Raw genomic sequence first — 15,344 nt, forward strand, 5'->3', positions numbered from 1 at the left:
AGCCTGGTCTCCCAGCCAGATCCTAATCCAGCACTCCCATCCCGACAGTACATTGACTCTCACTTTTAGCAAAGCCGCTAGTCCTCATCCAAATCCAGGAGCAGGCTCAGAAGCATGGAGCAGGCTGAACTAGATGCTTCCTTGGAAAGGAGTCCTTTTAGATCAAAAGCCTTCTCTATGAGAAGGATCTCTCCCGCTTAAACTAACCCCCATATATAGACCCGCGGGGGCTACCTGTGCGTGCCTCTGTCAATGTTCCAGTTCCTGCCAAGCTTTGCCCCACTTCACCCCATGGAATCCCTCAATAAAGACTGATTTCTTAGCACCACACATATATGGACCCCCTCTACAAGGGGGTCTCCTATGGTCTGCCAGACCAGCCTACAGTTCGTGACAACAGGTACGTAATCGGGATGCAGCGTAAAACAGCTAAAAAGGCCAACTGGGTGAAGCTAAAACCATTCAGACATACGTGCTTCCCAGGGGACGTCAAACACCAACCCAAAGGACCTGGCTTCCTGAGCGACCTTGATGCTCTGCAGATCCTCCCGGCAAGGTAATTCCATAACCCAGAGTGGTCACAAGGAAGAGAGCCATGCCTGCTTTCCATGATCTTACTGCTCAATAAACGTCTCTCTGATTGGTGCCCTCCTGGACGCGACAGCAGCAGCTTGGACTTAAAAGGGTGTGCAGAGTCCCAGCAGGCTTCTCCCATGGTGTTTGTCGTAAGGTTAACAAGCAGCGTTTGCCGTAAGGTACTTTCAAGCAATCCCAGGACTGCAGCAAACCTAGAACAAAGAGCAGATAAAGATTTCAGCGTGAGAATCCTAGTTTTTTAGTTCTGCTACTCTTGCACTATATTGCCATGCAGTGGAATCATTTGGGATTATTCTTGGATTGGATGGATAGCACAATGACACACGTCTGACTCATTGAAGGAATAAATCTTCTAGGGCAGTGGTCCCCAACCCCCGGTCCGGAGACTGGGACCGGTCCGTGGATCAGTCGGTACCGGGCCACGGCTCCTCCTCGTCCTTCTCCCCAGCTGCTGCCTCGGGGGCTGGCCTGCCACTCTGCACCAGTTCACCTTTGGTGCTCTCTGGCAGCCGCCATGGCTGGGGCTCCCCCTCGGTATGGCACTGTGCAGCTGCTGCTGGCAGTACCCCCCAGCAAGTGGCAGGAAGTCAGGAGCGCCGGCGGGAAAGCAAGTGGAGCAGGGGCTCAGGCAGTGGTGACGTCCCTCAGCAAGAGACTACCCTCCCCCGGGCCTCAGTAAAATTGTCAAGTGTTGAATGGTCCCCGGTGATAAAAAGGTTGGGGACCACTGTTCTAGGGCAACCAACAGATCCACGCATCTGCCTACAACAGGCATAATATATCAGAAAACTTCAAAGAGATCATGGGAGTTTCAGTGCAAAAACTGAAAGGAATCCAAATAAGAGAATCCAGATTAGCTATTTGCAAGAGAAGCTGAATTTTTACTCTTGAAACGCAAGGAAAGTGCAGGCAGGACAGACAAGGGGGTGCAAGTTGGGTGACTTAGCAGGAGACTACAGAACTGTGAGACTGCAAAGCCAGCTTGGTGTAGTGGTTAGGAGTGCGGCTGCGGACTTCTAATCTGGTGAGCTGGGTTTGATTCTGCCCTCCCCCACGTGCAACCAGCTGGGTGACCTTGGGCTCACCACAATGCTGATAAACTGTTCTGACCAGGCAGTAATATCAGGGCTCACTCAGCCTCACCTCCCTCACAGGGTGTCTGTTGTGGGGAGAGGAAAGGGAAGGCAAATGTAAGCGACTTTGAGACTCCTTCTAGTAGAGAAAAGTGGCATATAAGAACCAATTCTTCTTCAGTAATCTCAGGGCTCTCTCAGCCTCACCCACCTCGCAGGGTGTCCATTGTGGGGAGAGGAAAGGGAAGGCGACTGTAAGCCACTTTGAGACTCCTTTGAGTAGATAAAAGTGGCATATAAGAACCAACTCTTCTTCTTCTTCAGTAATCTCAGAGCTCTCTCAGCCTCACCTCCCTCACAGGGTGTCTGTTGTAGGGAGAGGAAAGGGAAGGTGAATGTAAGCCACCTTGAGACTCCTTCTGGTACCGAAAAGTGGCATATAAGAACCAACTCTTCTTCTTCAGTAATCTCAGGGCTCTCTCAGCCTCACCTCCCTCACAGGGCGTCTGTTGTGGGGAGAGGAAAGGGAAGGCGACTGTAAGCCACTTTGAGACTCCTTCGGGTAGAGAAAAACCAACACTACTTTTTCTATTCATTTTATTATTAATAATATTTTAATGGGATTTTTGTACCGCCTCTCTCCCATTTTGGGCTTGGAGGGCACATCAAATTAGGGGGAAAGGGCAGGAGAAAGGCTTCCCTCCCCAGCTTCAGAAGCCAATGGGGGGGGCGAAGCGGGAAAGGGCCCCCACTGTTTCCAGCAGCACATTTGAAGTGCTGGACAATGACAATGACCTCCCTTCTCCCCCAACTCTTCTCAACCTAAGAGGAAAATGGGGTCATGAGAGGATAAAAAGCCCCCCCCCCAGAGGTTTCAAAAACAACCTTTCCACCAGGCCTTCCCTCAGCCCTGGCCCTTCTGAGGAAAATGCAGAAGGGATGAGAGGGGTGGGGTCTGAGAAATCCAGGTTCAGACCCCCCCACACACACACCTGCAGCAGGAAACCTGTCATCTGGGTCACACAAGGCCGGGTGCTCGCCTCAGAGCAGTGGACGGGGGAAGTCTACTGTGCCTCCCTGGGTCCTCAGAAGTAAGACAGGGGAAGCGAGGAAACAAAGAGCGAGAGATGGATCATCACCCTTCTTGGCTGTTGAGGCTGGGCATACGAAGGTGGGGTACTGAAAAACTACTTTGTTCACTTGCAAAGGAAATGACTTGTCTCCTAACAGGGGTATAGGTACAAAAAGCACCTTTAAGACCAACATAGATTTATTCACGGCGTGAGCTTTCAAGTGCAAGCACTCTTCCTCAGACTAAGAACTCCTTACATGACCGTGGGAATATATAGCAAAAATTAATTCTGTTACATTAGTAAACTGTGTCACACATCCAAATACAGCCAATGAGAATTCTTTGCCAAAATAGCCAATCAATCCCCTTGAAATTCAGTTGTTATTCACACAAACATGGTGGGCTCCAGGACTCTGATTCTATTGTGCTACTTCGTACCAACACGGCTACCCATTTGAATCTACAGGTACAAAAAGTAACTCATTTGTCTGGAAATATATCTTCCTTTTTAAGGAAAAAAAAACCTAGCCTTGCATACAATTCAATCCGTTTACTGAGTTTCCCTGCTAAATCAATTGCTTTCAATGCTAGGAATCAATTGATTTTGTTTGCATTTTAAGTAAAAAACAATATAATTAATTGTGTCTGTCTGTGGGCCACCCGACAAAGTGACATTCAAGTCAAATCCGGCCCTTGGAACAAATGGGTTGAAGAAAGGGGGGGGGGGGTGTCAAGCACCCTAATGCCTACCCGACAACAAACCTGTCTGACTTTGAAACAACACAAACCTCTCTCCCAATGAACCAGAGTTGCCACGCCTTTGTTATCCAAACATGTCCCTCCCCTTCCCACCTCTCCAGGCACATCACTGGCCCTTTTGGGAGTGGGTGGGTCAACCTGATCATATCACCCGATAAATGTATAACAAATTTAAAAATATATATTTAAACATTAATTAACTCCCACCTATTCGGGAAACCCTTCTAGGGCCGTCATGAAGCCCCCCAGGCTCCCCCGGGAGGAGAAGCCTGCAGTGGACCCTCACAAAGAAAGCCTGCAGTGGACCCTCACAAAGCAAAATCATAGATTCAAGTGGGGAGCCAGTTTGGTCTGAAGTAGCACAACAAAATCAGAGTCCAGTAGCACCTTTAAGACCAAGAAAGATTTATTCGAGTGACAGCTCATGCCTTGAATAAATCTTTGTTGGTCTTAAAAGTCCTATCGGCTTCTAAAGCCAAATTGGTTTCATTTTTAAAGGGGTACAGGGGTAGTCAAACTGCGGCCCTCCAGATGTCCATGGACTACAATTCCCACGAGCCCCTGCCAGCAAATGCTGGCAGGGGCTCGTGGGAATTGTAGTCCATGGACATCTGGAGGGCCGCAGTTTGACTACCCCTGGCAGGGTTCCCAGCTGCACTCTGATAACCTGCTGCACGAAAAAAATGGACGATTCCAAATTAGTGACAAGAGAGAAACAGAATCTATCCAGTGGCTTAATAAAGCTTGAAAAGATAAAGAGTCTCTTATGTTATTTATCCAGGCTTTGACTCTGCCAGAACGGTCTCTAGATTTGTTTTCCGTTTTCAATCTTTCGTCAGTGGCAGTGAGTCCGTCCTTGTTAATATTTGAGTAAAACCGACCATCCCTCTGAAGCTGTGGCAGTAACCCAAGGGATGTCCACTATTCAGCCCACAGGCCAGAATCGGCAGCTTGTGTGAAGGAGGGAAACAGGAAGCTATCTCACTGGTGAAGCCACTCCTTGAGGGAGGCGTAGCATTGAGAGTGGCAGTCTGCTGACAAATGGATTAGCCAGCAGGAGAAAGGAAGAGGAGGAACAGGAAGCGTGGAGAATATTGCGCATGCCACCGTGAGGAGAAAGCCCCAGAAGCCAGTGAGGGAGCGAAGGGGGAAGTCGCCGCAGCCGTTGTCTGCACTGTCATGCAGCTGGAGGCAGAGTGAGTATCGGGGAGGGTGGGACGGTGACTTCCCTTCTCCTCCCCCAACCTGTGCGGAAAAAGGGGGTCGCAGGAGAGCCAGGTTCAGACCCCCCCCCCATCCCAAACCCGAGCAAGGATCCTGTCACCTGGGGCTGGTTGCTCAACCAGGCCCACCTCAGAGGGCTGCGGTGGTGGATGTGGAGGGGGCAGTGGAGGGGGGAACCCGGTGTGCCTCCTTAAGATCCTCAGAGGCAGGGGAGGGGAAGCGAGGAAACAAATATTGGATTGTAGGCCGCTGAGGCTGGGCTTATGGAGGGGGGTGGGAAAACGTTGTTTGTCTTAAAGGTGCCGTCGGACTCAAATTTGGTTCCGCCACTAGAGGGTGGGATGTTTCAAAAAGCAGTGTTCAGCAGTGGAATAGGCTGCCTAAGGAGGTGGTGAGCTCCCCCTCACTGGCAGTCTTCAAGCAAAGGTTGGATACACACTTTTCTTGGATGCTTTGGGCTGATCCTGCGTTGAGCAGGGGGTTGGACTAGATCAGGGGTAGTCAAACTGCGGCCCTCCAGATGTCCATGGACTACAATTCCCATGAGCCCCTGCCAGCAGGCAGGGGCTCATGGGAATTGTAGTCCATGGACATCTGGAGGGCCGCAGTTTGACTTCCTCTGGACTAGATGGCCTGTATGGCCCCTTCCAACTCTTATGATTCCATGATTCTATGAAAGCGCAGCTCATCGTTTTCACCACTACGGGGTGGTAGATCTCCAGAAAGCAGCCACGCACAAAACTAGCTAACAACCAGCCAAGATCAAAGAACGAGGAACAAGATTAATCAGAAAATGGAAGCCTTCTTTGTAGCGCGAACAAGGCTCGGCCCTTTAACGACGGTGGCGCCGACTTTCCCTAGTCCCTCTCCCCAGTAACCAGCCGTGAGAAAGGCCTTGAAAGAGCGAGCAGCGACTCAGAGCAGGAAAGCGCCTCCCCTGCTCCAAAAAGGCTTCCAGCTTCTGGGATCCGACCGCCACACGGCGAAACCCAAACAACTGCATCCTGCTCCGTGGGCCCCGATCAGCTTCGGTCCAAGACGACGGGAGAATTCTTGCCGAATTCAGTAGTCCGCGTCGCCACTTCCAGACCAGCACAAAACAGCTGCGGAGCATTTCGCTGCCTGCCCTGTACCGAGTGTCGCAGGGGCCGGGTAGGGGGAAACGTGAGCTTCCAACCCAGCCCCCTCTCCCCAAAAATAAATAATAGAAGAGATCCAGCTGGATCTGCTGTCCTTCCCTTTCTGCCGCTCCCCTGTCGGAAAGCCACATGCCCCGCCCGCGTCCGAGAGAAACGCTGGAAGAAACGGGGCCGCACTTACGCATTCGTCGCTTGGAGACGGTCCTGCGCTGCCATCGGAGGCACAGTCGGGGGCTTTTGGCTGGATTCCCAGGAGCTCACCGCGATCGTCGGATCTCCGACAAACAAGCGGCCGTCCTCTGCGATTTTCCGTGCTACGCTACGCTCGCGGATAGGGCCAACCCGCCGCCCACTCCTGGCGCTGGCGCCCTTGGAAGCGGAATTAGGCGCGGAAACCAAATGAAGCGCAGCCAGCTGCAATCCAGGGAGTTATTCTGCGGTCTACGGCGCTGGCCGTTTGGGCGAACGTCTCACAATTTTTGACAAACACATTTTTAAAATGAATGAACTCCCGTCTCTTCGGGAAAGCCTTCCAGGGCCGTCGCGGAGCCCCTGGATTGCGGGTTGAGAAAGCCCGCAGTGGATTCCCGCGAAGCAAATTTCAAAACGTGCTTTGCGCGTTTCATGCGGACAAAGAAGAATGCGCTCGAAAGCTCCCGTCTGGAGCAAACCTTGGTGGGCCTTCAAGGTGCCCCCCGGACGGAAATTTTGTTGCGTTCCCTCAAACCAACGCGGCCAACCCGCTTGAATCCCGCAAGGCCAGCCTGGGAGAAAGGATCTCCTCCTTTGCGGGAATGTGCCGACGGGGCAGGATCGCAGGAGCAGGACCCAGCGGCAGCAGGATTCCCTCGCCGTGATCCTCCTGTGCTGGAGCCGATTCCCTCGCCGTGATCCTCCTCCGCCATAGATCAGGCTGAGGCGGCCGGAAAGCTTCTCTGCAGAGGACCCAGCCCGAAGCCGCCTCCTGCTGCCAGGCTTTTGTCGTTCCCATGGAGAGGAAATTCGGTTTCGCGGGCCGCTTCCATTTGAGTCTGCTTTGCATTGGCTCGCATTTGTGGGCTAGCTATTTCAGAAGAGCAGGAAGGAAGTGGGTTGTCTTCTCACCCTTCTCTTTTTAAACATTTTGCGTCAGCCAGTCAGGCGCTCTTGCCGCCCATCATGGCCTTTAGACCAGCATTTCTCAGTCTTTTTTTTTTTTTTTTTTTTACTGTTGAGAAAGCCCTGAAACACTTCAGGCTTTGAGAAACCCCAGAAGCGCATGATCGTGTGGAGATTATGGCTGGGAAACAGAGCTGGGTACGCCTTTCCCACCCTCTCCAGGCCCATGATTAGCCATGGAGGGAAAGGTTCGCATGACCATATTTCTGGAAGACCCTGGTTCAAATTCTTGCCCCTCTATGGAAAGGGACCCAGATCAGACTTTCCCCTCAGGTCAGTCATGCACTGTCAGCCTAAACTACCCCTCAAGAGTGTTGCAAGGACAAAATGGAACATGCACAGGGGTAGTCAACCTGTGGTCCTCCAGATGTCCATGGACTACGATTCCCATGAGCCCCTGCCAGCATTTTCTGGCAGGGGCTCGTGGGAATTGTAGTCCATGGACATCTGGAGGACCACAGCTTGACTACCCCTTCTGTAAGCCACTCCGAAGAGAAAAATAGGGCATAAAGAAAGCAAACCAATACAAAGAGCTGCATTCTTGGGGATTTATGCCTTTGCTTGGGCCAAAGCTAATTTCAGAGTGTAAAAGCAACCTTCCTTTATTTATCTTGTCCGTACTTATTGTGAGAGACTCTTATGCAGAACTGAAATTTGGAGGCAGACATGATGGGGGGGAGTATTTCAGAGAGGAAACTTTCCCCTATCTAAGTGAGCTGGCTAATTTTGGTCGGCAAAATGACTAGTTCTTTATTCCTAAATGCTGACTTTGATGGGAGGAGAATGTCCTCTTCCTCATATATCACAAATGTTGAAGTTTGATTCATGTGGGCAGCTGGGTTGGTCTGAAGCAGCAGGACAAATTTGGAATCCAGGGGCACCTTGAAGACCTGCAAAGTTTAATTCGAGGTATAAATGTTCATGTGCATGAACATGTCTGCAGATGCACACGAAAGCTTATGCCTTGAATAACATTTTGTTGGTCTGAAAGGTGCCCCTGGACTCAAACGGAGAACAACAAAATCAGAGTCCAGTAAAGACCAACAAAGGTTCCCTTGGACCAGCCCATAATTATGCAACAGGTAGATGGGGGCTCTCTCATTTTGCTTTGTATTTCCAGTTATGATGATGGTAATTCATTAGTCTGAGGAAGAGTGCTTGCACTCAAAAGCTCACGCCTTGAATAAATCTTTGTTGGTCTTAAAGGTGCTACCGAACTCTGGTTTTCTCGTGCTACTTCAGGCCCACACGCCGACCCACTTGAATCAAACTGAGACTGAAGAAAAAGATCTCGGTTTGACCCACTGAAAAAGTTTCAGTGCTCCTAAAACAGCCCCAGCTCAGTAAGTAGGAAAACCATGATGCTTTCAGAGCAGTTCTGAAGAAATGTTTCACACCACTTTTCTCATGGTTTGTGAAGAAAAGGTGTCAGCAAACCACTGCTAACTTTATTCATGAACCAGGCGTACTTATTTACCATAAGACATCTGACTAATAAAGCACTACTAGGGCTAGAATGACAGAATCAGAAAATGATCAGTAATGGGTTTAAACTACAAGTACAAGCTGCCTGGGAAGTAAAGAGAGCAATGTTCCGTGTAAGGACACAGTTTTCAAATGTCAACTTTGTGTGGAATATAAAGTGTAATTAATCCAGGTGAAAACACGTCTGGAGACCCCATGGGTCTGCATGGAGTTCCAGTCCAAACATGCTAGAAGTTAAAACCACTTTTCTCCCAGCAGAATTGTTAGTCAATATGGATCATTGCCCAAAAGCAGGAGTCTTGGTTTTATGCTGCAATAAACTGACATTGGCTATACCCCGCTGAACTCTTTTGAACTCGGTGCTGTGGATAAAGAAGAATAAACAAAGTGCTCAGCTAGAAGAGAACAAAGATCTTTCTCACTAAAGGGGCCTGTATTGCACAACGTCCAGCCTCCAGCTCCCATTAGCAGACTACATGTTATTTATTTATCGCTCTTTCTTCTTAATATCAGGGCTCTCAGTCTCACCTCCCTCACAGGGTGTCTGTTGTGGGAAGAGGAAAGGGAAAGCGAATGTAAGCCACATTGAGACTCCTTTGGGTAGAGAAACGCAGCATATAAGAACCAACTCTTCTTCAGTAATATCAGGGCTCTCTCAGCCTCACCTCCCTCACAGGGTGTCTGTTGTGGGGAGAGGAAAGGGAAGGCGACTGTAAGCCGCTTTGAGACTCTGGGTAGAGAAAAGCGGCATATAAGAACCAGCTCTTCATCTTCAGTAATCTCAGGGCTCTCCCAGCCTCACCTCCCTCACAGGGTGTCTGTTGTGGGGAGAGGAAAGGGAAGGAGACTGTAAGCCGCTTTGAGACTCCTTCAGGTAGAGAAAAGCAGCATATAAAAACCAATACTTCTTCTATAAGGAGGTGTTTGGAGGAGGCTTGCCATGGCCTGCCTCTGCCTCTTGACCCCCTAGTGTCCCTTGGAGATCTCCATCCAAATACTAACCACGGTTCAACCCTGCTTAATGATCTGATGAGATCAGGCTTGCCTGAGCTGCCGCCTACTTTTGTCATTTGCCTCTCAAGAACCTATATCCAGTCTTTTGGCATCTCTGAACACAGATGCCCCAGTATTAGTGTTGCTTGCTTTAAATGTATAAACCGCCCTCTCCACCAAAGTGGGCACAGGGCGGTAAACAACATATATAAAGACATTGCAATTAAAACCCACAGTTTAAACATTTCTAAAACATTCCTAAAAACTCCGTCCTGGGGCGCAAAACCTGAAGCCAGAGTGGGGGTGTGATACAGGAGGGAGGAAAAGGCGATGTGGATGTTTCTACTAGCCTCAACCATAGGACTGGTGGAAGAGCTCCCTTCTGTAGGCCATGCAGGACTCGGTGAGTTCCAACAGAGCCTTGATGTCTTCTGGGAGCTCCTTCCACCAGGCAGGAGCCCGGGGTCAAGGCTGGCTGAATTTCTTTGGGGCCAGGGACCACTGGCCTGTTGGCTTTGGCTGAGTGCAGTGTTCCTTTGGGGCACATTCAGAGAGGTACCATAACTCTGTAGGTACCATAACTCTGTAGGTACCATACTGTAGGAACTCAGTAGGTACTGAGTTCTGTAGGTACCATAACTCAGGGGTAGTCAACCTGTGGTCCTCCAGATGTTCATGGACTACAATTCCCATGAGCCCCTGCCAGCGAATGCCTTCATCCCCACCTGTAACTTTGAGTTCCATCAATGAAATGTGTCAAAGTAATTGCAGGGAAATGGGGTATAAACAGGACACACGTCTGATGAAGTGCGGGATGTAGGACTGCCGACTAAATGGAAAATGAGGCCAGCAGGGTTTGCTTTCCACCAAAGCAGCATCTGTTCTTGTTAAATGCCTGAGTGTGCTTCCTGTGAGGCTGCTTTCTGCGGGCTCTGTGGAGAGTAAACAGGCAGCTGAATAATAGCATAGCAATGTAGTGACTGATGAGTCTGCGGGGTCAGTGATCACAGACTCCAGTTCTTCAGAACAGCTCTTTTTATTTAGCAACTCCAACAACAGACTACAACTACTCAGCAGAGAAAACAAGGCAAACTCCTGCACTTTTATACCTTTCAGGCAGCCAGCTGCTGCCTCTGATTGGCTCTAAGCAGAGCAATCCGATTGGCCCCTAAGCAGAACAATCTGATTGGCTCTAACAGAGTGATCAGGTTCCTTTGATTGGTTCCTTGGCTGGCAGAAGCCCTCATTTGCATCAGTGGCGGAATGCCCACAGACATAACACCACCCATTTCTGTTCTGCCCTTAAATCCAAAACACAGAAAATCAGCCTTCTGTCTCTCCCAGCAACAGCCAGGGACAAACACTGGCTCAGGTCTGTCAGTGCTCAGGAGCTTCCGACCACAGCTCTGCCCAAGGTGCAAGAATCCACCTCCCAGGGTTTTGAAATCGAAAGTTTGTCACCTTAGCAGTGGAGGTCAACGCACAAACTGGCAGTTCAGCCAAACTTCATCTGTAATGTGATTCACAGGGAGGAGGTTCCTGGTTCACCAATATCTCCTCTGAGCAGCTGTGACATTTACCAGTGTGGTGAGGCAGTCCCAGCCAGCAAGCACCGTATGAAAATACAGATAATTCAGTTAATCTAAATATCCTGGAATCGAAGGCAAATAAAGAAGCCTCAACAGTTAAAAAGGCAATTTTAAAAAACCCTAAAAACAACTGTCCATGACTTTAAAAAGCTATTAAACCTTCACTACATTCCCCCCCTTGCCAAAATTAATTGCATCATATTCTGCCTGACGCTGCAGAAAAAATGTATTCAAGAGTCTTCTGTAACTAGAATATCAGAGCAGATCTGCATAGACTTTGTCTATTGTGCGGGCCTGGAACTGAGGACAGTTAGGGCCATTTCGCACAGAGCTCAAAGTTGCTATTTGGTTGCCGTTTGTGAAAGCGCTACTTCAAGTAGCGAAATGTAACTAGCTGTGCCCGTAACGCACAGCTGCGGTTTTTGCGGAATTTAGCACTTTCACTTCTCGTTACTTTCGTAACCCACAGGCTTCCGGTTCTCCGTCTTATCGCTACAAAGGAGGTCCCTTTTTAGCGCTTCTGGCCTCCCGTGCCCATCAATCAAACTGCAGGCACACCTTTGACCTCGACCCTAAAGCCGGACTTGTCGGGGTTCCCTTTTTTTAAAAAAAACCCAGGAAACCCCGTAGCAACGCGTTATCGTCCAATCATTGGCGCCCTTGGAACGTGTTTTCTATTGTTTTCTATGAACCAGAGGTTGATGCATTGATATGTTTGATTGGTTAATCCCCGCCCACAGTACACGCCCACAGGTTACCTGCTTATATGCACCTGGGCAGACACGCGGTCGGCCTCACTCTCTGTTTGCGTAGCCTACTGCCCGCAGCACAGGTCAACATTGCAATGGAGAGGATTATTTTTCAATTGTTGGCTCAGATGCTCGCGGTGGTCCAGCGTATCCATACCACCGTGTCGCGTAGGACGTCTGCTATCGAGGAGTACCGAGAACGTGTGGCCGGAACGATGACCACCAGCAGAAGACGTTCTCTAAGGGCAACCATGGCGGCCAAGAAACGCTGGCAAGCTCTGGCAGAGGTCCGGTTCCCCAGACAGTTCTGGGTGGACGAAAGATCCTCTGACTGGTGGGAGAATTTTGTGTGGACTCGCTGGGATGATGACCACTGGATTGCCAACTTCAGGATGTCGAGGGGGACATTTTTTGAACTCGTAGAGGCTCTACGTGGCCGCATGGAAAGGCAAGTCACTGGCATGCGGCGCCCCGTTCCAGTTGAAAAAAGGGTGGCAGCCGCATTGTGGTACTTGGCCACCCCTCAGTACTTCCGGACAGTAGCCCAGCAATTCGGACTCGGAGTCACAACGGTTGGCGATATCCTTAAGGAGTTCTGCCTCGCCATGGAGGCAGAATTGTACAGCAAGGTGGTGTGCCTCGGAGACCGGCTTGGAGCGGTGAGTGTCATTCTATGCCCTTTTCCCTTTAAATTTTTTTTTCTTGTTTGACAGGTGAGCAACGAATACGCGAGGCACCCCACGCTAACATGTCATGGGTTTTTTCCCTTATTTCAGAGTATGGACGGGTTTGCCAGGCTAGGATTCCCGCATTGTTTCGCAGCCGTCGATGGAAGCCACATCCCTATCCGTGCACCCGGGGGAAGCATAAAGGAATACGGGAACAGGAAGGACTTTTGCTCTGTTCTCCTGCAAGGAACTGTGGACTTCTCCGGATGCTTTATAGATGCCGAGGTGGGGTAGAGCGGGAGGAGGCATGATGCCCTTGTTTTCAGGGAATCTAACCTAAGGAAAGCCATGGACGAAGGGGTCTTTGTTCCAGGAAACCTCACCGTCACCATTGAGGGCGTGCGTGTGCCGGCGTTGGTGCTCGGGGACGGAGCCTACCCATTACGCCGCTGGCTCATGACTCCCTATAAGCGGCCAAGGACGGACGTGCAGAGCCACTACAACCTCAGTCACTCCCGGGCAAGGAATGTAGTGGAGCGTGCCTTTGGACGTTTGAAGTCACGGTTCCGTTGTTTAATGTCACGACTCCATGTACATATTGACAATGTGACTCCGCTGATAATCGCATGTGTGATTTTGCACAACATATGCGAGGACAAGGGACATAACATCCCCTTCCCTGTGGATGAACCTGAACCTGTAGTCCTTCAGGATACACAAGACATCCCTGAAGCTAGGAGAAAAAGGATGTATGCGGAGGGGTGCAGGGTTCGGGACGCTGTGGCCACTCACCTCTACAGAAACAGGAGGCGTGTGTGATTGTTTTTTTCTACTCTGTTGTAAAATAAAAGTTTATGTTCTTTGTTTAACCTTGTCTTGTGCGGTTTGTCTATTTTACCTGCCAAAAAAACGGGGAGTCTCTGGCCCAAAAGCACTTTGACAGACCTTAATGCTAACTCAGCGCTGAAGTTGACAAACACAGTACGGAAGCGCTGAACAGGGAAAGGTTGGGGAGGCGGGTAGCCAGGAAGTATTGGCGACCCCTGTCAAACTGGAGGATAAAACCACTGATGTTCCAAGGAATAATTTTATTGGTGGGCAGCTTTGATACATTTGAAATTGGGGTGGTCGATCGGAGCAACGCATGTTCGTTGCCTAACCGTCATTCTGAAGATGCCGAAGCCATGGAAGGGCTCCTTCTGGCAGCGCGCCGAGGCTGAGGCACTTCTGGAGCTGGTTCTCCAGTCTAAAAGCGTTGGCCGCCTTATGGCCAGCACCCACTGCCACACCAAGGGTGCTTACCTGGTGTTGGCATCAAAGCTGAGGGAGAGGGGCTACGTCCGGACCTGGGAGCAGGTCCGGACGAAATTTAAGAGGGTGAAGCTGGACTTCCTAAATAGTCTAGAACAGTGTGGGGGGGGGGGGGGGTTCCGCAGCCAAGTGGGAGAACGGTCTTCCATGACCAGATGGTCAAGATATGGGAGAAGGCTGGGAAGCCCCCCCTGGACATGAGGAGGCATATGGGTGAGTGCTGCCCTCGTTGTGTTTTACCCTTAAGCATGCGTGGAATGTCTAGATGCCTCTTTCCCCTACTGTCCCCAATGAAATTCGAGAAAGTATTAAGATGCTGTCAACCCCCTCTGACTTAGCCCGCCAGTACTGTGGAACCACTTTGGTAATGCGCTTTGACTCTGATTGTGGTGTGGCCATCAGCTGTGTTTCATCTCTGGTTTGTGTGCTTTTACTTATGATTTCTCTTTTTCTTTGCCCAGCTACACAATCACCATCCAAGCTTGCAAAATTACCTCAGCGTGAGGAAGGGGAGGAAGAGGGACCTTCCACCTCAGGACAGGCTGCAGGTGAGAGTTTTATGTCTTTTAGGGAGACCCATGTGTGTGTACCCCCATGGAGCCATAAGGGAGCCTGCTGTGATGCTTCCATTTGAAGTGTGATTGAATTCTTTATTTGATTTCTATAGCAGAAACTATGGAGGCAAGGCTGCGTGCCATGGAGGCCAGGGTGACATCCTTAGAGGCAGAAGTGGCAGACCTAAAAGGGGAGATGGAGAGGCAGAGGCAGCAGAGGGAGGCGGAAGAACGTAGGTTATGTTCCCCACTGCCCAACTCTTCTCACACTGTGGCTCAGGCCACTAAAAAGTGTATCCATGTAAACTCCAGATTGGAAAATATGTTTGGCACTAATGTGTACTTTTTCTCCCTCTCCACACAGTTAAGAAGAAGGAGGGCAAAGACCGCTTCCGCCGCAAAGTCAGGGGGACGGTTGTGCAGGAGAGTGAGGGAGATGGCGGAGACCGGAGGGGAAGGGGCTGGTGAGGGGAGCAGTGGGAATTGAGTTATGTTTTCTGTGTGTGTTTTGGGGTGGGGAGTGGGGGGGGGGTCCAAGTTACATTCCCTAATGTTTTTCCCCTGTTAAATATATACATTTGTTAAAAAAAATTGGTTTTCCAGGGGGGTGGGGGGTGGTGGTGCTGGTGGGGCTCCAAGTTACACTCCCTAATGTTTTTCCCCTGTTAAAATGTTTTTGAAAATAAAATGCTATTGCAAATTTTATTAAAAGACTCCTGTGTGACTCCTTAAACGCGCACACCTTTCACCCCACACTCCTAAAACTCCTTGAACTGACACCCCTCCAACCTCCAACCCACACAACAGTACCAGAATATACACAATCACTAGAGAGGCCGCTTTCGGCCTTCCTGATTCTACAGTAGGGTACACAGAGACAGAGTCAAAAATATAAACTTTATTCAACAAACAACAAAACACAGATAACATTAAATAGAAAAACTGGCCCAAACTAGGAGGGGGAGTACTTGTC

The 15,344-nt window shown here is 49.9% G+C and overlaps 2 protein-coding genes across 7 annotated transcripts in view; one reads left to right on the forward strand and one right to left on the reverse strand.

Moving 5' to 3' along the window:
* The window catches only part of LOC143831537 (natural killer cells antigen CD94-like), a 37,379-nt gene extending 30,444 nt beyond the window's left edge, over window positions 1-6,935 (reverse strand). Inside the window, exons 1-2 of one of the 3 annotated variants that reach the window (XM_077324598.1) lie at window positions 6,046-6,935; window positions 619-788 (exon numbers count right to left, since the gene is read on the reverse strand). The gene's annotated coding sequence lies outside the window, so the exon portion shown is untranslated. Of the gene's footprint in view, window positions 1-472; window positions 789-6,045 lie in introns of all 3 variants that reach the window. The other 2 variants (XM_077324597.1, XM_077324596.1) reach the window with 2 other exon arrangements.
* Window positions 4,310-15,082, forward strand: LOC143831536 (uncharacterized). Of its 4 annotated transcripts, none has more exons than XR_013228911.1 (4): window positions 4,539-4,697; window positions 14,279-14,365; window positions 14,488-14,604; window positions 14,736-15,082. XR_013228911.1 is itself a non-coding variant. In XM_077324595.1 (2 exons), the coding sequence occupies exons 1-2, from the start codon at window positions 11,856-11,858 to the stop codon at window positions 12,798-12,800; spliced, it is 828 nt and encodes a 275-aa protein (XP_077180710.1). In that variant the 5' UTR covers window positions 7,422-11,855; the 3' UTR covers window positions 12,801-13,375. The 4 variants fall into 4 exon arrangements, 1 of the variants encoding a protein (XP_077180710.1); XR_013228910.1 differs by having other exon boundaries at window positions 4,540-4,697; window positions 14,485-14,604; XR_013228912.1 differs by lacking the exons at window positions 14,279-14,365; window positions 14,488-14,604; window positions 14,736-15,082 and adding an exon at window positions 12,615-13,375 and having other exon boundaries at window positions 4,310-4,697.
* The last annotated feature ends 262 nt before the right edge of the window (window positions 15,083-15,344 follow it).

The sequence above is a fragment of the Paroedura picta genome, chromosome 3, assembly GCF_049243985.1.
Source record: "Paroedura picta isolate Pp20150507F chromosome 3, Ppicta_v3.0, whole genome shotgun sequence".
Taxonomy (NCBI): domain Eukaryota; kingdom Metazoa; phylum Chordata; class Lepidosauria; order Squamata; family Gekkonidae; genus Paroedura; species Paroedura picta.

Bases quoted from the DNA above. Each gene is read 5' to 3' on its own strand.
- LOC143831536 (XM_077324595.1), top strand. From the start codon at position 11,856: ATGCACCTGGGCAGACACGCGGTCGGCCTCACTCTCTGTTTGCGTAGC. The intron at 12,498-12,614 runs GTGAGTGTCATT...CCCTTATTTCAG, and splicing joins TCGGAGACCGGCTTGGAGCG to AGTATGGACGGGTTTGCCAG.